Source organism: Primulina tabacum, chromosome 3 (assembly GCF_025594145.1).
Source record: "Primulina tabacum isolate GXHZ01 chromosome 3, ASM2559414v2, whole genome shotgun sequence".
NCBI lineage: Eukaryota > Viridiplantae > Streptophyta > Magnoliopsida > Lamiales > Gesneriaceae > Primulina > Primulina tabacum.
Window position 1 is genome coordinate 6,352,266 of NC_134552.1, and position 25,667 is coordinate 6,377,932.

At 32.5% G+C, this 25,667-nt stretch overlaps 1 protein-coding gene, 1 long non-coding RNA gene and 1 pseudogene across 2 annotated transcripts; 2 read left to right on the plus strand and 1 right to left on the minus strand.

Moving 5' to 3' along the window:
* The first annotated feature begins 16,591 nt into the window (after nt 1-16,591).
* LOC142539666 (uncharacterized) lies at nt 16,592-20,481 on the plus strand. Its single transcript, XM_075645270.1, has 2 exons — nt 16,592-17,365; nt 19,666-20,481. The coding sequence occupies exons 1-2, from the start codon at nt 17,348-17,350 to the stop codon at nt 20,329-20,331; spliced, it is 684 nt and encodes a 227-aa protein (XP_075501385.1). The 5' UTR covers nt 16,592-17,347; the 3' UTR covers nt 20,332-20,481.
* A 271-nt stretch (nt 20,482-20,752) lies between these two features.
* On the plus strand, nt 20,753-23,287 carry LOC142538331 (protein PHLOEM PROTEIN 2-LIKE A10-like; annotated as a pseudogene).
* An 805-nt stretch (nt 23,288-24,092) lies between these two features.
* LOC142538883 (uncharacterized) lies at nt 24,093-25,364 on the minus strand. The gene is made up of 2 exons (XR_012818755.1): nt 25,148-25,364; nt 24,093-24,561 (listed from the first exon to the last, which is right to left on the minus strand). It is a non-coding gene; the product is annotated as an uncharacterized LOC142538883 (long non-coding RNA).
* Nucleotides 25,365-25,667: the final 303 nt, after the last annotated feature.

Below are 25,667 nucleotides of genomic sequence, written 5' to 3' on the forward strand. Positions count from 1 at the left end.
AATTCAATTCCAACTCTAAAAAACTCATATAAATAAAATTTAAACATTTTAAAAATCTCCATAAATATTTATAAAAATTGAGAGCAATTGTAGAATATAATAAATTTTTTAAGGATACAAATATGAAATTGTAATTTTAAACTATTAACAAAAAAATGCAAGGCAAAAACTTGTGTGAGACGGTCTCACTGGTCGTATTTTATAAGATGGATCTCTTATTTGGGTCATCCATGAAAAAATATATTTTTTATGCTAAGAATATTACTTTTTATTATTGTGAATATCGGTAGAGTTGACTCGTCTCATAGATAAAGATTTGTGAGACCGTCTCATAAGAAACCTACTCAAAATGCAAAAATATCATAAACTTGCTTCTAACTTTTGATTAAAAATTATAAAATTTGAAGCAGAAACTATTGTTCACAAACTCCTTAAAACACTTCCATTCAACTAGAAGTGAAGTGTTTTCTAGTAACTCTCTCGAACACTCTTTAGTAACACAATAAGGATTTTCTAACGAGGTTTTTTAAGGTTAAGGATTTAACAAAAATTAAAATGTTACCAACTTATTATAATTTTAATGGGGTTTTAGCTACAAAATTGAAGACACCTACTCCGCTCATTAATATTTTAAATGGATTTCTAACAAATTTAAAATAACACATTCTATTCACGAGGAAATAGTCTTCTGGCAGCATTTAATTTTGTCCTTTATATATGCTGGTTTTGCATCGAGTAGAAATTTGATATATATGTTTTTTTTTTGTCGATAGATTGCTAATTCAACCGTTGTTATTGTTAAAATTCAGATTTAACCTAATCGTTTATATAAAAACTGAATGAATTATCCTAATGGAAAGGACTATAATCTATATTTACAAATGAAAAAAAAAATCACAGGAAATTGAAATTTTTGAAGGGCATCTACCGAATTTTTTCTTCTTTTATTTTTTATTTTATTTTTCTTAAATCTCCAAATTTATCGATGAGACATTGACTCAATGATCATAAGATTTGTTCGTAACAAGCTCGAGTCTCGCTGATTACCGATAAATTTTTTTTAAAAGTTTATTCAGTTAAGTTTAATTGTTTATTTGCACTTTCTTCGTCCGACGTAAGCAAGTTTAGGATCCATGTGCCCGACTAAATTACCAATATGACGAGCCAAATTATCAACTTTTTCTTTTTGTCGAATCTTAAAATTTTAAAACGAAGAAAAATATATATAGCGAGAGAGAAAGCAAAGTCTGAATTGCAAATCATACATTACTCTATATATCAATACCGCATAAAATAAATTTTTGAGTTGTATCGATTATGAATTATAATGTCACTTTTTGTAAGTTTAACTAATTAAATGTAAGTGTGTTTTTATAGTCAGTATGTTATATAATATTAAATTATCTAACGTATATGAATTGAATTTGAATGATTATCATACGTAAACAAAATACACTCGATCAGAGATGGATCCGTAAATTAGATTTGGGGTGGATTTGAACTTAATATGATAATATATATTATAAAGGGTAATTACATATTATAAAAAATTGAGAAACCTGACACGGACTGTTGATCCAATTACATATGCGTCCCAGTATAAGGATGATGTATAAGTTCAAGACTTCAAATTGTAGTCGCCTCGACAAAATAATTTAAAAAATGAAGTAGAAAAATTGTTATGAAGTTGTATATGTACAATCATGTAATGGTGTTGTAACATTAATCGAAAATGATAACTTGCAAAAAAATAACTCGATCAAGATAGATCATTCAAATAACGAGCATGCAACTTTCAAGCTGGGCTATGTACAAATAAGTCGATTAAGATAGATCATTCATAAAAAGATCCGTCGATGTAAAATATTTTTATGAATACAATGTGACAGTGAAATTTTGTATCTAATCTGATTACATTTACACAGATGAAATTTGAACCCAAAATCATAAAATCTCGGAACATGATCCTTACCACTAAGCCAAAAATCCTTCAATATAATTAAACTAAACAATTTATTCGCCTTTGTGGACGAAGACTGGGTATAATGTGCCGTATTAAAGCCGAAATATAAATTAATGTGAGGACTTTTTCAAAATTACAGCCGATTAAAGATTCGAACGTATCAATAATGTATAACTATTTTAACTCTAAAATATAAGATTTAAAAACCTTGAAAAATGGATAAGTCCATATCTGCCTGCTGGATATGTTAGCGATTGCACCTTTTTTATATTATTATTATTATTATTTTAAAAAAAATCAATTTTCGTTTATGAAGCCTTTATACTATTCCTAAAAAAAGTGTATACCTCTAAAAAAACCAAAATATTCCTTATTGTTGAAAAATAATATTTAAAATGTGTGTATTGAATATTTAAATGTTGAATATTTAAATGTTGAAAATAAGAGTTGTAAATATTGAAAATTAGTGTGTGATGATGTAGGTAATGATGAATTTATTTTTGGATTATTTGTAAAGATTTTCTATAAATAGATCTCTCATTTGTGAAGAAAATCACAATTGAGTAGAGAAAAAAATATTATAAAGTGTGTAGTTTGGTAAATTTTGAGAGTTTGAGAATTTTACTTTTTCACAACATGTTATCAGCACGAAGCTCTAAAGGTCCTCCATATTTTTTCAAGCTCCAAAACAGAAGAAAAAGGTAACAAAAGTAATAATATTTATTTTACTGTTTATTTATTGTGTATATATTTAATATATAATATAATGTTATTATATAATAAAATAAATTTTTCAAAAACTTGTTATAAATCCTGGGAGGATGTTAAGACGACATCCCACACTCCCGGTAAGGGATACGACAAGTATAAAAGCCTATAAGATTTTTAAACAAAATAACTTATGACACCCCATTATAATAATATGATATGATATACATAATTATTTAAACATGACTACTATTATATACATCATATTATTACCATAAAATTATACGAATACATACATTTATTTTTTTGTACACCAACGGTCATAAACGGTAACAAAAAGGCTAGTTTTTGCCCTATAAATATGATCTCACAAACACATTCAATCACTCCAACTTTCTCTTCTTCTCTAACAATTATTCTTCACCAAATTTTCGAAGAAAAAAAGATGGCTTTCTCAAGGCTATTTTTAATTATTTTGGTTATCATACTCACGAGTCTTGTATTTATCGGAGAATATCCTCCTCGTGTGATTTCTTTATTTTTACGAATGCTTATATTTGTTGTTTATCCATTACTTTGTATTGTAATATTCATTAACTAATAAAATGCATCGTAATTTTTTTAGTACCACCATGTCAAATTTGACAAAGCTCGAATTTGTTGCGCTCGACATCACGGGAAAAAAATTATATGCCATGGACTCTCGATGTAGAAATGCATCTTGAGTCATTGGGTCTAAGCGAGACCATTAAAGAAAATGGTATATCTTCATCACAAGAAAAAGCAAAAACTATAATATTTTTGCATTGACATCTCGATGAAGGTTTAAAATGTGAATATCTCATCGAAAAAGATCCATTGGCTCTGTGGAAAGGATTAAAAGAAAGATTTGAACATATAAGGGAAGTTATACTTCCGACCGCCGGTGATGAATGGAATATGTTAAGATTCCAAGATTTTAAGAAAGTCAGTGATTATAATTCAGCGATGTATCGAATAATCTCGCAGCTAAAATTTTGTGGACATGAGGTTACAAAATCGAAAATGCTTGAAAAACATTTTCCACGTTTCATGCATCAAATATAACTTTATATCAACAATATAGAGTGCGTGGATCTGCGAGATATTCTGAACTCATCGCCTGTCTTCTTGTGGGGGGAAAAGAACAACGAGCTGCTAATGAGAAATCATCAGTCCCGACCCACTGAATCAACAGCATTTCCAGAAGTAAATGCTGTAAGTAAAAATGAATTTAAACCTGGAAACCAAAATCAAATTCAAAGACAAGGTTTTGGTCTTGGTCGAGGTCGAGGTCGTGGTCGTGGACGTGGACGTGGAATTGGTCGTGGTCGTGGTCGAGGCCGTGGTTTTGAAAACAATAGAGATAGTTATTTTTATAACTCATCTCAAAAAGGCGTCACGAACCACCCACAGAAAAGGCATCATGAGAACATGAGTGTTAATGAAAATCACTCGAAAAGATTTGAAAGTTCTTGTTTCAGATGCGGCACTCCAGGATATTGGTCTCGTATTTGTCGAGCCCCCGAGCACCTTTGCAAGCTCTATAAAAAATCTATAAAGGGGAAAGAAAAAGAGACTAACTTCACTGAATGCAGTGACCGTTTGAGTGATTCAACTCATTTTGATGCTGCTGATTTTCTGAATGATTTTTCTGGAAATGATCAATATGTTGGTGGGATAGAAATGAAAAATATTGATGCTGTAGATTTTCTCAATGATTTCTCTGAAAATGAACAATATAGTGGTAGAATATAAATGTACAATAATTTATTTTTCATGTATTCATATAATAATGTCTTATTGTATAATTATGATATGTGTTATATTTAAATATGTATTGCCAGTAATTTTATTTCATTGCATATTTTTTTTGAAGTTCAAATATGGAAAATGCTATGAGCAAAGCTGAAGTTTGCATACCCGATAGTGGTACAACGCACACTATCCTCCGAAATAAAAGATATTTCTTGGAACTAAAACCAACAAAAACAACGGTGAATACAATATCAGGTCCTGTAGAATTGATTAAAGGATGTGGTAAAGCACAATTTTTGTTACCTAATGGTACAAAATTTTTGATCAATGATGCTTTATATTCACCACAATCGAAAAGAAATCTGTTGAGTTTTAATGATATATATTCCCATGGGTATGATACTCAAACAATGAATGAAGGGAATGAGAAATATGTGTGTCTTACCACATATAAATCAGGAAAGAAATATGTAGTTAAAAAACTACTAATGCTACCTACTGGATTGCATTATACATATATAAGTTCAATTGAATCAAACATGGTAGTTGATAATTCTTCAATACTGATCAATTGGCATGATCGATTAGGACATCCTGGTTCAACAATGATGCGAAGAATTATAGAAAATACACATGGTCATCCGTTGAAAGACCAGAAGATCTTTCAGAATAATAAGTTTCAATGTAAAGCATATTCTCTTGGAAAACTTATTATAAGACCATCACCAGCCAAAATCCAAACTGAATCACCAATGTTTCTTGAACGTATTCAGGGTGATATTTGTGGACCAATCCATCCACCATGTGGACCATTCAGATACTTTATGGTATTGATTGATGCCTCCAGCAGATGGTCACATGTATGTTTATTGTCAACTCGAAATGTTGCATTTGCAAGATTACTTGCTCAAATAATAAAATTGAGGAATCAATTTCCCTATTATACAATCAAGAAAATTAGACTTGATAATGCTGGTAAATTTACTTCCCAGACTTTCAATGATTATTATATGTCTATGGGAATCATTGTTGAGCATCATATTGCTCATGTACATACACAGAATGGATTGGCTGAATCATTGATTAAACGTCTGCAAATGATTGCTAGACCAATAATTATGAAAACAAAGCTCCCTATTTCTATATGGGGACATGCAATTTTATATTCTGTTGCATTAATTCGTATCAGACCAAGTGCATATCATAAATACTCCCCATTGCAGCTTGCATTTGGTAAAGAACCAGACATTTCTCATTTGAAAATTTTTGGATGTATGGTGTATGTGCCTATTGCACCACTGCAACGAAAGAAAATGGGACCTCAAAGAAAAGTTGGAATTTATATCATATATGATAGTCCATCAATCATTCGATATCTTGAACCTCAGACAGGCGACGTGTTCACAGCACGTTTTGCTGATTGTCATTTTAATGAGGAAATCTTCCCAATGTTAGGGGGAGAACATAAACATACCGAAAAAGAAATTACATGATATGTATCATCATTGTTACATCTGAATCCAAGAACAAAACAATGTGAAAAGGATGTACAGCAAATTGTGCACTTGTAAAGAATAGCAAATCAAATACCAGATGCATTTGCAGACACAAAAGAGGTAACTAAATCATATATACATGCTGCAAATGCCCCTGCTCGAATTTAAATTCCGAAGAAACAAATTGAAGCTACTCATGATGTCATTAAACGCATGAAGTGTGGAAGGCCAGTCGGTTCCAAGGATAAAAATCCTCGAAAAAGAAAATTCATAGAGAAACACGATGATCACAAAAGAGAAAATGATGTTCCTAAAGAAACACATGATAATCACAAAATAAATAATGATGTTCCTGAAAAAACACATGATGATGAAAATGTTCTGTCAGAAACACAAACTGACGAGAATCATGAAATATCTATCAATTACATTAATACTGGAAAAATATGGAACCGAAAAGATATACAAGAAATTGATGATATATTTTCTTATAATGTGGCAATCGACATCATAAATGATAATGAAGATCATGAACCAAAATCTTTTGGAGAATGTAAAAATCGGCAGGATTTGATAAAATGGAAAGAAGCCATCCAGGTTGAATTGGATTCGCTAAATAAATGTAATGTTTTTGGACCTATAGTCCTTACACCTGAAGGTGTAAAACCTGTTGGATACAAATGAGTTTTTATTCGAAAGCGAAATGAGAAAAATGAAATAGTAAGATATAAAGCTCGACTTGTTGCACAAGGTTTTTCTCAAAGGCCTGGAATTGATTATGAAGAAACGTATTCTCCCGTGATGGATGCAATTACATTTCGGTATTTGATTAGCTTGGCGGTATCTGAAAATTTAGAAATGCGTCTTATGGATGTTGTTACAGCTTACTTATATGGATCACTTGATAGTAATATATATATGAAAATCCCTGAAAGATTTAAGATGTCTGAAGCACAAAGTTCAAAACCCAGAGAATGTTATTCTGTGAAATTACAAAGATCATTATATGGGTTAAAGCAATCCGGCCGAATGTGGTATAATCGGCTAAGTGATTACTTGATGAAAAAGGGATATGTAAATAATTCAATATGCCCTTGTGTTTTCATTAAGAAAACAACATCCGGATGCGTAATTATTGCTGTATATGTTGATGATTTAAACATCATTTGAACGAATAAGGAAATTCAAGAAGTTGTGTCATACTTGAAGGAAGAATTTGAAATGAAGGATCTTGGAAAAATCAAGTATTGTTTAGGTTTACAAATTGAACAAAAAGAATGTGGAATATTTGTTCACTAGACAAATTATATAGAAAAGATCCTTAAACGTTTTAATATGGATAAATCAAATCCTTTAAGTACTCCAATGGTTGTTAGATCATTAAATATAGAAAATGATCCATTCCGTCCATGTGAAGATGATGAAGATATTCTTGGTCCAGAAGTACCATATCTAAGTGCTATCGATGCCCTTATGTATCTTACAAATTGTACAAGACTCGATATATCTTTTGCAGTAAATTTATTGGCAAGATTTAGCACATATCCAACAAAGAGACACTGGAACGGAATTAAACATATATTCCGTTATCTACGAGTAACGACAGACTTGGGACTTTTGTATTCAAAAGATGTTAATCCAAGTATAATTGGTTATGCCGATGCTGGATACTTATTTGATCCACACAAGGCACGTTCCCAAACTGGATATGTATTTACTCGTGGAGGCACTGCAATTTCTTGACGTTCACAGAAACAAACGCTCGTAACAACTTCATCAAATCATGCCGAGATTATTGCACTACATGAAGCAAGTCGTGAATGTGTGTGGTTAAAATCAATGACCCAACATATCCAAATCTCATGCGGATTATCATTTGACGAGAAGTCTGTGATACTATATGAAGATAATGCTGCATGTGTTGCTCAAATGAAAGAAGGATACATAAAAACCGACAGAACTAAACATATTCCTCCTAAGTTCTTCGCATTCACCAAGGAGCTTGAGAAGAATAAATATTGATGTTCGTCACATTCAATCAAGTGAAAACTCATCAGATCTCTTCACAAAGGCACTTCCTACGACAATATTCAAAAAGCACGTATATAATATTGGGATGCGCAATCTACGAAATTTGTGAAGAATTGTTCGTGTCAACATGAGGGGGAGTTTATGTGACTGCACTCTTTTTCCCTTACTATGGTTTTTATCTCAATGGGTTTTTCCTAGTAAGGTTTTTAACGAGGCAGTATAAAAACACGTAATGAAAACAATCATTATGATCATCATCACAATGGGGAGTGTTGAAAAATAATATTTAAAATATGTGTATTGAATATTTGAATGTTGAAAATAAGAGTTGTAAATATTGAAAATTAGTGTGTGATGATGTAGGTAATGATGAATTTATTTTTGGATTATTTGTAAATATTTTCTATAAATAGATCTCTCATTTGTGAAGAAAATCACAATTGAGTAGAGAGAAAAATATTATAAAGTGTGTAGTTTGGTAAATTTTGAGAGTTTGAAATTTTTACTTTTTACCATAAATTTTTACTTTTTCACAACACTTATAATATTTGTCGAGAAACAATAATTGAGTATTTGATTGTCGTACGATTTCAAATACCTGAGTTGTACAAAGATCCCACATGTATGATTGATTATATCTATGTTTTTTAATAAGTAAGAGATATTCTACTCTCAACATTTTTAACGTGAACCAAGAAACATACAATAAATTAGATTCGGAGGCAAATTTAATTCATTTGTATAATAATAATTTTGGATGGAAGTATTTGGATTTGAAAAAAATGATGAATGAATCTTGAGCAGGTCTCTTGTGAGACGGTCTCACGAATCTTTATCTGTGAGACGGGTCAACCCTACCAATATTCATAATAAAAAGTAATACTCTTAGCATAAAAGTAATAATTTTTCATGGATGACCCAAATAAGATATTTGTCTCACAAAATACGACTTGTGAGATCCTCTAACACAAGTTTTTGCCATGAAAATCTTTGTTGCTTTTTCAAATCTATCATACTTACTATTACATTTGTTAATTAATAAAGGAAAGATTTAAAATTTACCCCATGAAAATTTATCCAAGCAAATAAAATAGATATAACAATCAATCATTTCAAATGTTTGGAAATTGTATCCAATTAAATATTTGAAAAATTGTATATAAAAGGTATGAATCATTTAAAATATGTTCTTGTAGTTTAGTGTACGTATGTGAAAAAAAAATGTGATCATTGTTCTTTAAATATTCATAAATCACGTCCAAAATATTTGGAGACCGACACTTGTGATAGATAAAATATGATATTATTAAAACTTAGAGTATTTTATTTATTACATCTTTGAAAACGAGATTCCCGGCCAATTATTGTATGCATTTGAAAGGAATATAATCATATGATAATTAATTTAATCCGTGTTTTAATAATTTGGTTGAGAAAGAGAGATTACCAATTAAGGTGATAGGTTTTTTTTATTTAAATGGATACGAGAATTCGACGTGTATGAATGATGTAGCCACCTTAACATTTGAAGTTATTTTAATGGGTTAATCACATTAACTTGTAGCTCGTTAAAATGAAAATACCATCTTAATTGACTTTGATATCAATTACAGGGCATTCACGGTTTGCTGATACGTACATATGCGAATTTAATCTTTTCAACACTACCAACAACTTAAAACGTCGTATAATTTCAGTCTATTTTCTGACGAAAACATAAAACAAAATTGAGTTGTGTGTATGCTTTTTTTATCATATAATATTCAAATTTACCTATTATTTATAAATTTATTGAAAAGTAATTGATTTGTTAAGTTTACTTCTGCCAAACAAACAACAAAAGGAACTTAGTTTTCACAATCGATAATATAAGGGTTTTATGTGAATTAAAGGGATGGAGTAAGTTTGAAGTATAATTCAACATGTTACTTGTCACGTCCCGAGCCCGGACTCGTGCCTGCGTGACTGCACAATGAGTAGGGATGTAAATGAACCAAACCGTTTGTGAGCTATTTGAAGCTCGATTCGATAAAAGCTCGTTTAATGAGGCTCGTTAAGATAAATGAACCAAGCTCAAGCTCTACGATATTCGGCTCGTTAGCTCGTGAACATTTTCGTTAGTAAATTCATAAGTAATATCTTAGATGAAAATAATAATTTTGATATTTAATTTATTGATTTAACACATTAATTATGAAATATATAGAAAAACCTATTAAATTTATTTATTATAATAATTCGATAAATTTTAACGAGAATATTATATTTTTTTCTAAATGTATAATTTATTTTTAATGAATTTAATGAATATTTAAATGTACAATTCATATTTATTGAGCTCCTTTAGGTTCGATAAAAGCTTGAATAAGCTCGTGAGCCATGAATATATTCGTTAAATAAAGCTCGAGCTCGGATTCAAGAGTTCGGCTCGGCTCGACTCGATTACATCCCTAACAATGAGCCTCTATTGCAACTACTTCGTATTTGTCATCGCTTTTACGAAAATGATTAACCCAAGTTGATATAGAAGTCCATTGTAAGCCTATTATAAACTCATTTTAAATATTTAATTTTTAATATTTGAGATAAAGGTATCACATTATTCAATTACATTTACGACAAATCAAGTAAAACAAAGTATTTCGAATTTTTAAACATTTTTTTCAATGTTTTAAATAGGAAATGACATATTGTTTTTTTTTTTTTTTTTTGAAAACTAAAATATAGCAATTTGGTTTATTGAGTGGCCCGACACGATTCCTAGGTCAGAGTCAAAGCCCAGATATTATCTACCTATTTGCAAACAAATTATCATTACATGAATAAAAATTATTGTGGTCAATATAGACGTAAGTGGGCTATTAATCATTAGAAAAAATGTAGCTCAATTAGTTAGTATAATTATAGATTTAAACATTTAGTTCAAGTTTTAAAGGCCCACAAAAGTTTAACATGAAATCATATACTAAAATTAGGTTTAATATTCTTTCTATTTGACGACTAAAATTGACTCTTCGAAGATACTTTCAATTGTAAATTTATAAAATCATATGTTAATTTTAGGATAATCAACCCTGCAATATTATATTTTAATTATCTGGTATGATTATTTTTTTTAAATTTCTACAGGCCTTCAAAATCGGGATCGTGACTAATGACTTCTCTCGAGTCCCACCTTAGGTCTGACCTGTATCTAATGCATATAAATATATAAAAAAAATTCAAGTAAAATATTTATTTTCCAGAAATGTTTCACTCGTAATTTCGTAAGTCGGTCAATGCCTTGTAATACAGCAGAAATCGAATAAAATTTGATCACTTCTCTGAACAGCATTAGTGTATGACGTGGTCGCTTACATATGTTGTATAGAAATTGGGAGTTTTATTATTAATAACTAATTGTCTTCACAAAGCTAGTAATTAATATATACTAGTGATCGAGCATGTAAAATACTCATTTTTTTTATGACGAATGAACCCACGACTACCACCTTTCGATATACACTCGTTAACCTCTGGTTTAATATAGCCAAATAAAGTGTTAAACTATATTGATCAAATCTTATACAACATACTCGCTCGATATATAAAATATTATATATAAAATATTGATAGAAAGAATCAAATATATAATTATTGGTGAAATATTCACATACTTCAGCAGCTAATACACACTTTCTTATGTTATTATAAATCTTGTACTTTGACTGAATCAAGTACTGCTTGTTTAAAAACTGTATTATTTTATTTACGGATTTAAACAAATATAATTTGATAAATTGTATTTTTACTCAACTTATACACTTTAAATCTTCAAGCCTGATTATTTTGGAATTCAAGATTTATTTTACTGAAAGCAGTTTATTATATGAATTTAGTTTATTATTATTAGCATGGATGATATTTATTTCCAAAAATAGCACTCAATTACAATTATTTTCTAAAATATATATATAAATTTATATCAAGATTAAGATTTAAAAAGAAGTTAAGAGTTGAATGCTTCCAATTTCCTTTCAAGGAAATTGACATTACCTCAGTAGCAACATATTGATGAGAATATTTTTTTTTTTTTAAAAAAAACGACATCGCGATTGAAACAAAATCACATTTTGAAAACATATTTTCTAAGATGGATTTACTTGAATTTATAATTAAAAGTTTAAAATGTATTCGTCCATAACTCTCAACTTCAAATTATTTCTTACCTCGTAAATATATTATCCCACTAGACTACAATATAAATTTTGCTTACTATAAAATGACGAGTGTACGTCAGTGCATAGGTCATATGAAAAATATAGAATGCTCCCGACACGGCATAAAACTCATTGCTCAATGACAAAATTTTTCTGAGACGGTCTTTCGGGTCGTATTTTGTGAGACAGATCTCTTATTTGGGTCATCCATGAAAAAATATTACTTTTTATGCTAAGAATATTACTTTTATTGTGAATATCGGTAGAGTTGACTCTTCTAACAGATAAGATTTGTGAGACCGTCTCATAAGAGACATATTCTTGCTCAATAATAAATAATAAGGGAGGATTCGGATAATTTGGCGTACGATTCTGCACAAATACGATTTTTATTTTTGAAAAAAAAAAATTGTATTCGAAATTATCCTATGTATTGGTTGGACCATATATGTATAATTTGTAAGAACTGTAATATAAATGGAACCACAATTTTTTTTTTTTTTTTTTGTAAATATGAGAATCATGGTTCTAAGAAAAGTTTTAAATCAATAAAAAATATTGATCAGCGTGATTTCTTCAAGTATCCATTAAATATACGTATTAATACATTTATTTTGATGGTTTTGAATTTCACTAATCGGAATCATCTTTTTTCATTATGAACTTGATTAATCTCTCGATGGATGTTCAAGTTGGTAGAGTAGGTGAACGTTTGCCGAATGCATTTTACTTGACTAGCGTGATTTGTAAGTTTTTGTGTTAACCAGATAGTTTACCTAGTGTGCACCAAAAAATAGTAACCGCGGGTTCCATCATTATAAAAAAAATATAATAAATTTTAATTTTTCGAGTCATTGCATATGTATCAATTAATACTCTTAAAATGGCATTTAAGAGTCCATTAATAATAAATTGCCACCATTGGATGCATTTTTAGAGAAAAACCTTAGTAGATGGCATCGAATTTACCGTTTAAGATTGAATAATCCATGTGTAGCTTTAAGAAAATACGCGAGCAAATTTTTAAAAAAAGATGGTGGAAAGTTTGATCAATGTCAAGCAAGAGGGATAAGCAAGGGTGGATCGAGTAATGACCTCCCTCTTTTAGGTTACGCATGGATGAAAATATTTAAAATCCATGAATTTCAAATATATATTTTTTTAGAGAAATAATGTCATAAATTTAAAATTTGCTTCTAGCATGTTTATATAGTATTTTATATTGATTATTATGTATTTCAAATTCACTCGATAATGACGTCATTTGAAATTTATTCTACTTTGTATTATTAATATGTAAATAAATAATACATGAATTTAAGATTTGATCTGTTGTTACAGTATTAACAATAAAATTATAATTGAAATCCATGAATTTCAAATTCATCTTCTTAAATACACTCTGAATTTTTTTCCCATAAATTTATATGATTTTATGTGTTATATATACGCATAAAACTATGATTTCGTCACTTAAATTTTTTCCCATCTCCATATTGCCTGATATTCTAAAGTTCTAGCTCAGTTATGGTGACCATCTGACTCCTTACTTTCGTAGCTTATACCAAAGTACGAAGCGGCGTTGCGTTTTTTTTTTCAAATTAAATTATATTTTTGGTCATATAACTTTTTATATATATATATATATATATATATATATATATATATATATATTTTGCTGAATGACGATATATATTGCTAGCTAACATGTTCGATGTCAACACGTCAATGCAAAATGATTAAATTTGAAAAAAATTACAAATTATGGATTAATATTGTGAATTGACGTATAATATGATCAAAAATTTTAAAAAAAACTGCAAGTTTTATTGAAAAAATTAACATCTCACCTTTTCAATGATAATGTTATATAAATTTGATTAATAATATTTTACATATTTGTAGATTCTTTCGAGAAAAATACGATCCAAATTAGTATAATCTCGAGATACAACAACAATGGCAAGCTAAATTATGGTAGATAATTTATTAATGTCATTTTTTAAACTTGGTCAAACTTGTGCACCATAGTGTGCCGTCACCTTCCACGGCCGACGCCGCCGACCCCAGCTGACAGATTATTATATATTATGAAAACTGGAAGTACGTACCCCGAAGGAAATAGGCGAAGTCCCTTTCTTCTTCCCTCTTCATCCGACTTAAATTCAGTTGAAAATTAATTACCAAGAAATACACTATATATAAAGAACTACTCAAACCAACTAAATCCGTCACTTTATCCTGCTAGTATTACAATAATATACATAACTGATATAAACACATCAAGATTTACGATCATTTCGAAACAATTTTTGATCATGTACTCTTCCTCTTCTTCCTCGAGTGCTTATTCTGATTCTGGTTATTCAGAAATTCAGTCTCCTCATAATTATAATCATCACAAAAAAGAAAAGAGCACAAAACGACCACCGACCGTCCATTCAAAGCTCCATTCAGTTCTGCACCTTGGCCACGAACCCCGCCGAAGGTGTACAACATGGCACCTATCCACTTCAGGGATGTTGTTCAGAAGCTCACTGGTGCCACTGAATTCCAGCCAACACGGCTGCACGAGGTGGCGCCACTGCTGCATGAGTGGTTTCCAGTAGCTGAACACACGGTAAACGCACCGGCGTCTGCTGAAGAAGAGCATCAGCAATAAATGGAGACGAGTAGTTTCGGAGAGCTGATGAGTCCGCTCGAGCTTACCGTGTCTCCTTCTTCACTTTGCACGGATTTCATATATTCTTCGTGCCCATAAGAACATGTCATTTCCTGCTTAGTTTCATCATTTTTTTGCTCCATGTTCTTTGGATATAAAATTATCACATTAAATCAATTAATATCAATCTACCATGAACTTGAATTTTGAGAAAAAAAATCACATTATATACTAATATTTCAAATTCAAAACGCGTGGTGCACATCCCATCAAAATCTAATTAATCAACCTCATCCAAATTTTCAGGTATTTAAACAATGTTTGCAAATACTTAAAAAAGACATCTTATTTTTTACAAAATTATATATAAAGAAAAATCAATAATCATTTTTTTTTAAAAAAAACATTGACAAACAATACCTAGATATAAATAGATTGCTCCACATGAAAATTCACATGTGAGCACTGTCACGCCCCGAGTCCGGGACCCACGTCTGCGTGGCTACACAATGGGTCCCTATAACAACTACTTCGTATTCATCTTCGCTTTATAAAAATATTAATCCAAGTTGCTATAGAAGTTCATTCTAAGCTCATTATAAACTCATTTTAAATATTTAATTTTTAAGATGTGAGACAAGAGTATCACAAGCATGAACATATTATATATCATTGAATCAATCCACATGAAACTAATCCATAATGATAATCAATGAATTAGTCACATAACTATATTTTGTTAAATATTTTTTAAATATATAATCTAGTCATTATCATTATTTATAATTAAATATACAAGTGTTGATATGCAAAATATATAACGATTTTAGTCCTCTAAATCTATTTATTTTGTATTTAGGGCAACTAAATTTTCAACTTTTGCTTTTGATTCCCTGATTGTGATATCATGCCTTTAATTAAAGCAAAATAGCAAATAATTAAAAATTATCGTGTAAAAACAAAAACTCTGAAAGTTTAGTGAACCAAAACCTAAAATGGGATAAATTAGTGAACCAAAAAATTTGTTTCCCTAATGTAATATTACAAGTTTAATATAAAAAATAAATAAATCTTCAAAATTAATTACTTTATCTCCAAGAGAAACATACATTTATCATTTTAAGCTTGCATAATTTCTGTTACTTTCTTTACTTAATACAACAAACTTGTCGCTATGAACATGCACGTAACAAGAAATATAACATCCATTGTAGATATTTTTAATCCGGTTTATATAAAATAAGTAATTAAAAGATAAATTTTTAAAAGAATTATACATACAATTATGTTAATAATTACGTTTAATTGGTCTGATTTAGTTTAAATTTATTCATCTTTTTTTTCCTAAAAAAATCCAAACCTTGATTGGTTTGGCTAGGAATATTCCCAGAATTCTAAAGTGATATTTCTTCTTGAAACATAAACCTTTTATATCATCATGTGCTCTTCTATGGATCTGATGTCGATCCGTAAAATAAAGAAAAAAATTGGGAGGGAAGAAGAAAGATGATTGGGATTTGAGAGGGAATGATAAACTGGAAAAGAGAAGGAGAAGGGAGAAATGAAATAAATGAGATAAATAATATTTTATTATTTGCAGAAGTATTTTTAGTATAAAATCTAAATTTTAAAGTAAATTTTGGTTTTAAGAAAGCTGATGGAATGTTCGGATAAATACATCTGAGGAAGTTATTTTTTTAAATAAGTAATTGACAAAGTTTAAAAAACAAAATATTCTAAAAATGCTCTTGGCGTAGAACTCCATCCAACGATCCAAAACTCTCGGCGCTAGATGATAAATACGAATAAGTTCAGGGGATATCAACAAAACGACAGCGTTCAGAAAGCTTCGTCGCGATTGGCATTCTAGAGCAAAGCTGTGAAAGTAAAGTCCAGTCTGTGTCGTCACTAACCTCCCACGAGCAGTTCGCCGCCGATTCCTACCGGAACCAAACCTCCTCCCTACAATGTCATGGTTGGCCCGATCCATCGCCAACTCTTTGAAGCTCGACGAGGATGACGTCAGCGTCGTCCAGCCCGAATCCAAGCAACTGGGAAGCCCTCGCCTTCAGAACGACGACGCATCATCTCCGACATATCAGCCGCGCGGCGTCAAGGATGACCTCTCGGACCTCACCAAAACACTGACCCGTCAATTCTGGGGAGTGGCTTCATTTTTGGCTCCCCCTCCTCAGCAGACCAGACACGAGCAGGAATCTGATGAATCTGACCCGGATTTGATGTCGGGTATTCGGAGTGACTTTGCGGAGATTGGGGGAAAGTTCAAGAGTGGGATATATCGGATATCAAATAATATCAACGTGTCTGAAATTACGAAAATGGCCTCGGATTTCCTGCAGTTGGAATCGAATGATGAAGGTGGGGAGGGGAGCAAGGAGGGCTTTTGATTCGATGAGGAAAGGTGAAGTGGGTGTCAGTGAGGAAGTGATGGCCTTCGCGCGGGACATCGCTATGCATCCAGAGACTTGGCTGGATTTTCCTCTACCCGAAAATGCTGAAGATGATATTGGTATAGTTGATTTATGTAGTTTCCGGAATATACAGTTAGTTTTTTTGTTGCCATTATTTAAATTGATGAATAAATTTTGTTTTCCTGATGATGGCAAGATTAGCAGCATATTGCATTTTATCTCACGCGATTTGAGAGGGGCAATTAATTGTTTTGCCTTTCTTTCAAACTCCAGTAGAGTCTACATCTATTTGTAATTTCTTGTAATGCACAACTAGAGGTGAAACACAAATTGTGATGCATGGGGCTGAAGAGGACAGGATTGATCGTCAGTGTCATAAGGTAGCATGGACAATGAGCGACTCCTGGCAGGCTTCTAGGCGTAATATGAATTAATCGATCCCACATTGAAATGAGAGGGTATCCAAAACCGTTCGGGACAATACAGTTGATAAGGGCTTAAAAGATTTGATATGTACTGCTTATATCAAGAAATTGCATATTCTTTTCGGGTTTTAATTAAATAAGAACTCCAAATTTAAGCGTTCTTGACACGGAGCAATTTTTGGTTAGGTGACCTCCATGGAAGTTTCATAGGATATGTGTAAGTGATGACATAAGCACGCTGAAAAAGTTCGTCCCTGTTCAATGGAGACAATCGGCGAATCTGGGACGTTACACAAATGATATTCATTATATGGCTGCCTTAAGGGACATTCAAGTCCATCAGTCATTGTTTTGAAACCATGTGGTTCTGTGTTGATTCCTGTCAAGCCATAAAATTGCCTAGTATCCTCTATCATATGACAAGCAACAGCCCAAAGATATCATATGAATGTAATGGTCTATGGACTAGTTGTAGGGTGATAAATTTGGATGATAGAAGGGAGTTTTATTTGAGAAAGAAAGTTATTTGTTGATTACCTAGATTTTAGCTAGAAAACAATTACAGAAATCTTTGTTTGATGTTAAATCAGTTGAGATTCTAGAGAATCTGAGTTGGGGCTGATAACAAATTTGGCATGGATATTCTCTGCTCCCATCTGTAGTCGTTGTCTGATAAAATTTTGCAACATACTTTTGTGGAGGGGAGAAATGTACATTGAATTTTTGTTTGGCTGTTTGTATTTCGATTCTCTTTTGTTACCACAGGATGCTCTCCTTGCAAACATAAGGAATACCAATTATCACCTAGTTAAGAAATTCACAATATGTGGAGTGTGAGAAGTAAATCGTTTGGAATTTTCTGTTTTATCTCCTTGTGGAATGTGGTAACTATATCTATTGGAATTTTCATTTTTACCTTTAGTTACTCAACGCATTGCCTACTTGGACAATCTATGTTGCTAGTTTCATATGTACGCAATAAAAAGATTTTTAACTAAATCTCTTGTAATTTTCTTTTTATCACCAGTCATTCGACGCATTACCTACTTGGGCAATCCGTATTGCTAGTTACATGTGGTATACTTTTTCTGGTCTTACACTTTTATCGGTTGATTATTCATGTTCAGGAATGCACTTCTTCTTGGATTTTTTTGTTTCTGATTCCTTGCTTACTTTTCTGCCTTTCATCCTGCTTTCTGCTGTTATTTGTTTTAATTTGGTTTATTTTGTTTTGAGAAGAAAGATGTTTCTGTTGTTTGGGTGGCTGTCAGAGCTTGTTTGGTTGCTGAGAATGATTTGCATTGCAAGATTATGTGCATTGTTGGATAGTCGATACAAGTTCATTCTCTCTTTTCTTTGGGAATGCCATTCAGTCGCCACGTGACTGCTAGTAGGTGTTCTGTATGTTCTTGACAACAATGTTTCTCGTACTCCAGAACCAATTTTTGTATTTTGTCTTCAACCTTTCCATACAAATTTACAGCTTGTGCGTTCTATTTTCTATGATTATGTTATCCTTGAACTAGGTGTCATTTTGGTGGGATATAACAACAATGAAACCACAGTACGAAATCATTGGCAACTGACGTTATTTTTATTTTTTGAAATAGAAGAGAATTATTTGACACTTCGAATTAGTATAAAAAATTATTTCCATTCAAATTTGAGTAGTCTTGGATCTTATTATTATAAGGCAGTAGCATGTCCATCTATTTTATGCCGTCAAACAATAATTTCATCTTCGCGTGATTTGCTTCCTATAAAAGTGGCAGAAATATTTGTACCTAGACACACCATCTAATTAACGGCCATCTGGACATTGATTGTATGTTGCTAGATGGGCTAGAATTCCTGAGTCTGACAGACGACAGTCCATTTGATTTGTAACGATTCAAATTCAATGTGTGTACTCGTAATGTTTGTTTTCTTAAACTCCAGTTTTGTTGAGGTTCATCATCGCCGTTGCCATGCAGATAGTGAAAGCAAGAGCCTTGCTGACCCAAGAGTTGAAGATTCGAACTTCAAAACCAGCAGATGTGTTAAGTGGAAAATCTTTTGACCCAGAAACCAAAGCTGGTTCTCAAAATGAAGGGCCCCTTTCAGTGCCATCCCCTGTCTTTTCTGGAAACGAGAGTACCAAGGGATCAGACATTGAAATACATTCATCCAATGCACTAGCAGATTCTGAAACAGTGAAGCACCCGATTGAGAGTAAAGACATTCAAATCGTTGACAAGTCCGTTATAAAAGAAAATGATACCAGCCAGGTTACAAACCAATCCATAAAATCTGGTTTCTTAAATGTTTTGGGAGAGAAAGACGAAGATGATGTTGATGATTGGTTAAAGGAAGAAAGTTCAGAAGTTGTTCCTGCCTCTGGGGTCACCATTCCCATTGGAAACGAAGAAGATGTCTCATTCAGCGATCTTGAAGAAGAAGATGATGATGCATCCTCGAATTTCAAAAAATCCGATCACAGTTTCAAAAAAGACTCTCCAGAATGGGTTCAACTGAGGAAAAGCTCGTCCGATTCATCTAATGATATGGATGTTAAGCACTCTGGCAAAGATAATGTAAATACCCATGACACTAAGGAATCAAATGACTGGTTCGATGTTGATGACATTGAGGTTGCTTGATCAATCATGCGAGTCTTGCATTATATTTGATTTTACCTTTGTACTGTGAATGATTTTTTCTCCCATTTTACTGTCTTGCCTTAAACTCTTGGAAATACAGAGTTTGTATGTAATGTGCACGTAAATAATGCATGGATGCTGATTTTAATATGACCGGTTTTATTTAAGTTCCCTAGCTAGGTGAATAACATCAGAAACATTGGTGATGTAGCTACACCCGTGTTAATGTATCTTCATCAATGATCATATTTTGGGGTTATTATGATTAGGTTGCATCTGGAGCATGGGGTAGGTTGGATATGATATCCAACTTAATCACACCTTCGGTGTACTGTATCAGACTTGTGACAAATGACCAAATATTATGGTATGCTTAGGTGCTAAATATATCATCATGCAGGAAGAGAACTATTTGATTGCTTTTGCCCTTTTCTCAAAAATACCTCTTTCTTCTCCGAATTTTGAACCTATTGTCAGCGCCTCTTCTCCTCCCTACCCATCTATCTATTCTCGGTAGCAGCATTCTTCTCACCCATTCTGATTTGCAAATTTACGTGCACGAGTCATCATCATGTGATAATAAACCTTCCATCCCTATCCTCCCGTTTTTAGGGTCCACAGATCATCCATTTCCATTTTAGCTGCATCGCACGTATTCTATGCCCATACGTGTATAAATTGATTATATTATATTAAATGACACTTTGATTCTTGTCTCTTCTTCGATCAAGTAGTGTTTTCAAAACTCAATCGCTTTCCTACATGCGAGATTGTTAAGTGGATCACCAACAACTGCAATTCCCCTCTGTTGTTTACACATATGGACTTTTTCTCTCCCCGAGGTTTGCGTTTGCATCACTCTTAACCTGAATCTTTAGCTGCAGAATGAATTTTTTTGCCATTCAAGGCATTGAAACGGGCATGATCGTGAACTCTTTTTGTTCAAATTGAAGCCGTAAATTGTGATTAGGGACTTGAATCTCCGAACCCATTATTATTTTGTCACTCCATGTTCGCAACTTTTGCACAGTTTATGGGTGGTCTCGAATTGGTGAAGAAATGTTTACTGTGTACAGAGAACAAGGAAAAATGGGTTCTTGTTTTGTGTGCATTGGGATTCACAGGCTACGGTGCATATGAGATTTACAACTTGCCTTGTGTTGTTAAGAAGAGGGAAATATTCTAAACTGACGGGGGCTTTAATTTCTGTGGCTGAAATGGTTTCTGATTCAGCTGAGGCATTCGGGGTTCTTTCCAAAGACTTGTAACAGTTTATACAATCAGATTCCAATGAGATTCCACAAAGTTTGAAGCAAATTTATAAAATTACTCTGTCAGACGAGTTTCATGATTCATTGGCAAGGATCACTAGGGATTTGAGTGTAGGAATCTTGCAAGGCTATCGACATGAGATGACCGAAATGGTTATTATTTGGGTGTGGGTTTGGATTTGTCCGACGGAATTATGGATAGATTGTTTTCAAGTGCAGGCTCTGGATTTGCTTCTGTAGTTGTTGGGATTGAGAAAATTATTGGAGCAAAGAAGAATATTATGTGTATATATATGTCATGCTAAATTAGTGGAGTTAAGTAGAGCTAATTTTTGGTATAGGCTTATTCTTAGGAACTAATGATTGTACATCCACATTCTTAGGTTAATCATGTGTGATGAAGATTGGCAAAATAACTAGAGGTATCTCTATATAAACTTGTAATATGTATTAAATCTGTATGAATAAGAATTTCTCTCTTTCCCAATTTTTTCATGATATCATAGCAATGATAATTGCACGCTGCTCATATTCTCATAATTATTGCTACCGGAGGTTCGAAGGATATTGTTAATGGTGATGTCAACATCTCTCAAAAATTGAGTTCAGTTTTGTTGAATGAATTCAATTACCTTCCAAGGTCGAGAGCAATTACCATTACTCTTGGTAGTAGATCAAGGTTGGGATTCATAAACGGCACTCTGAAATCTCCTGAATCAAGTTCGTCGGAGTATGAAACTTGGCAGTCAAAGGACCAACAAGTTATGTCATGGATTTTTAACTCGATGGAGCGTGATTTTGCATAAATTTTCAGTTATTCAAAATCTTCTTTGGATCTTTGAAATGCTGTATGTGACATGTATGGCAACCAAAACAATTCTGCCATGATCTTCCAAATTCACAAGGATATTGCAAATTTTCATCAAGATGGGAAGCCATTCGTAAGTTTTGTGGGGAGTATGAAGAGTTTGTGGAGCGAGTTGGAGATTTATAGACCATGGAAAGTAATTGAATTCATTCAACAACACTGGACTCAATTTTTGAGAAATCTTGACATCATAATCAGCAATATCCTTCGATCCTCCAATAGCAACAATAGCATCTGCCATAACAATAATTAAGATAATATGAGCAGCATGCAAGGATCACTGTAATGATACCCTGAAGAAATTGGAAAAAGAGAAAAATTCTTATTCATACAGATTTCATGCATATTACAAGTATATATAGAGATACATTTTGTCAATCTTCATCAATCGTGATTAGCCTAAGAATATGGATGTACAATAATTAGTTCATAAAGAATAAGCATGTACCAAAAATTAGCTCTAATTACCTCTACTAATTTAGCATGAGATATATATATACAGAATATTCTTCAATGCTCCAATAATAACAAATGAGAATTTTCCGCTTCGGGTTGAGTTTATCTGTGATAAACACAAGTTTAGGGAGCTTATTGGATATTGTACCCCAAATATTCGTCAGCACAGCCGTGGCAGTTTATTTGTACAAGACGTCGAATGTAAACACATTTGATTACGCGGCTTGACAAATCCCAATCACGAATCTAAAGTGAAAGATATGATGGTATCTTTATGTAACAATGCATGGAAACATTTATCCATACGGCTCATCTTGTCTTGAATTACGGATTCAGTTGCTGTTTTGAAACCAGATTTTGATAGTTCCTCGAAAATTGATTTGAATGGTGGTTTCTTTGAGGTAGAGAAGGCGATTATTGGGAGAAAACCAAGTCTAACCCTTATAATTCAAGAAAATTTAGGAATCGTGATCGTGGTTTGGTAGGCAAAATATCATCATCTCTGGCCGTGCCAAGAAACCAGAAGCTTGTTCTTGATATGATTGGAACGGTGGCGTCCGAACTGCGAAACAATAAGATCTTTTCTCGAGTTTTCATTGGAGAAATTACCGGAGAGTGTCCCGTGGAGTTTGGCTGCTCACTGAATTTTTTAAACTTTCGGATTGTGTTTGAGTGAAATGATTTGAATATAAATGAAATATTTGACAGTAAAATTTCAAATCCTCCGTTTTCAAACAATTTGGTCAAAACATACACCCAGATTGCGTTTGGATAGAAGAAGTCATTGTGTCCAGATTTCAAATCTTCACTGTTATCCCAAAGCTTTTCATCTAGTTAACGTTCAAAAAAATGGGTCTTGAATCCCCCAATTTAGTCAGTTTTTGGACATATGTAAGGTATTTCAAATATTTAATTGCACATAATTTCGAATCCATCCCTGGAATCTATTACTCAAATAAAATGTTTCCAACACAAATGCAACCCCAAAAAAGAAAAAAAGAACTTTGGTCTTCATGTCATCGAATCATCAAGACTCGTGCCTTGTATGATAAAAACATATGGACATTCTTGCGAAAATTTGGAATTGGCAGGTAAAAACATCTCCGACAGAAAAGTAGAATCCAAACAATCTGTGTCCATGTTCATTCAGGTTTGTGGAATATGTGTATCTTGCAACTGATGAAGACAATGATTCCATGATGGTTCTTGTTTTCTTGATTTCTTCTCTTTGATACATACAGATGTCTGTTAAGTGAAACTCATGCCTCGAACAATTTACAAATCACTTTTCCTAATCGAACATGAAACGAGTCTATATTTGCACCATAATTTCACCACTCAATTCATACATATATTTTAACATTGTGAGATGGTGAAGCGAGAAAGAGTCAGTCACCCATAAAATCTGCCCAGATCACATCCTCAAGATTCTCTTTCAACATCTACAACATTATAAGCTCTACAAGAAATGGCAGTTCCACACCAAGAAAGGTGTAATAATCTCTCGACGAGCTGCAAATTTATTCCGACACCTTAGCCTCGTGATGCTTGACGGCAGCTTCTTCTTGAAGCTTCTTTTTCCAGTATTCATCCAGAGGAGGCCCGAATATGGCTTTCCCTGACACAACTCCGACCCTGCGAAAATTCATCTATCCCATCAAACAAAGCGTTTCTGTCATAGTATCCTTGCAAAATTCATCCATCCCATTCAAACCAACCGTTTCAAACATAGTAAACTCCATCCACCATAAAAGATAACATTAAAATTTTGCACTCCATGGAAGAAAATAGCTCTATCTAATTAGTATCCAAAAACTCCAAATTTTGGTTTTCGGAACGAACTCAAAAGGCCATAATATATTGAATAGTACATAACAACCAAGAACATGTGTAAGCAGAATTTATGGGACATCAATACACGCCATTGTATCAAAAGTACTTAATGATCGAAATCACGAGTGGACAGCTATTTCCACCGTCAGACCCAAAATTTAATTTCCCAATTTGGGTTACCCGATAATGCAATCACTAAAAATCCAAAGCAAAATAGACTCAACCCAAATCATTGAACTTTCACGAGATATTGTTGGGAAACAAATACCATTAAACGCAAAGGGATGGTCGAGGAACAATCAAACAAGCTTCCGGTCTCTCTCCACACACATCGCAGCAAAAAGCAGTACCCGAAAACAAGAAAACGAAAGAGGAGAAAAAGTCTTACACGACAGCGCCGACGACCAGTGGCAGCGACAGAAATCTCCTCCGACCAAACATATTATAATTCTTTGATTAACAAAAATAATAAAAAGGGAGAGGTGTTGTGTTTCTTGGTTTGTTCGTTGTTTCCTCTTCGTATCTTAGGATTACATCTAGATCTTGAATTCTGGGTGGGGGATCCATATTGGGCCAGAGCCCATTTGGGAGATATCTTCACAACTTATGGCCCATACCAAATTCAATTTTCTAATTGTTATCTACTTTTTTTTTCGAAGAATAATATTTTATCTACTTTCGAGATTTGTTTTTCTAATATTTCAGATCAAGAAAAATTGTAATATTTTTGTTTGATGGTGTTTCACAATTTTTGTGTTACATATCAGTTTTAGTCACATATTTTTATCACTTTTTTAAATAAAAAATACCAATAAAGTATACTTGCATACGTGAACGTCACGTCGGCATCGAGTTAACACCATATCGGCAACACCTCGATCATCAATGACCATAATTTTTTTTTTGAA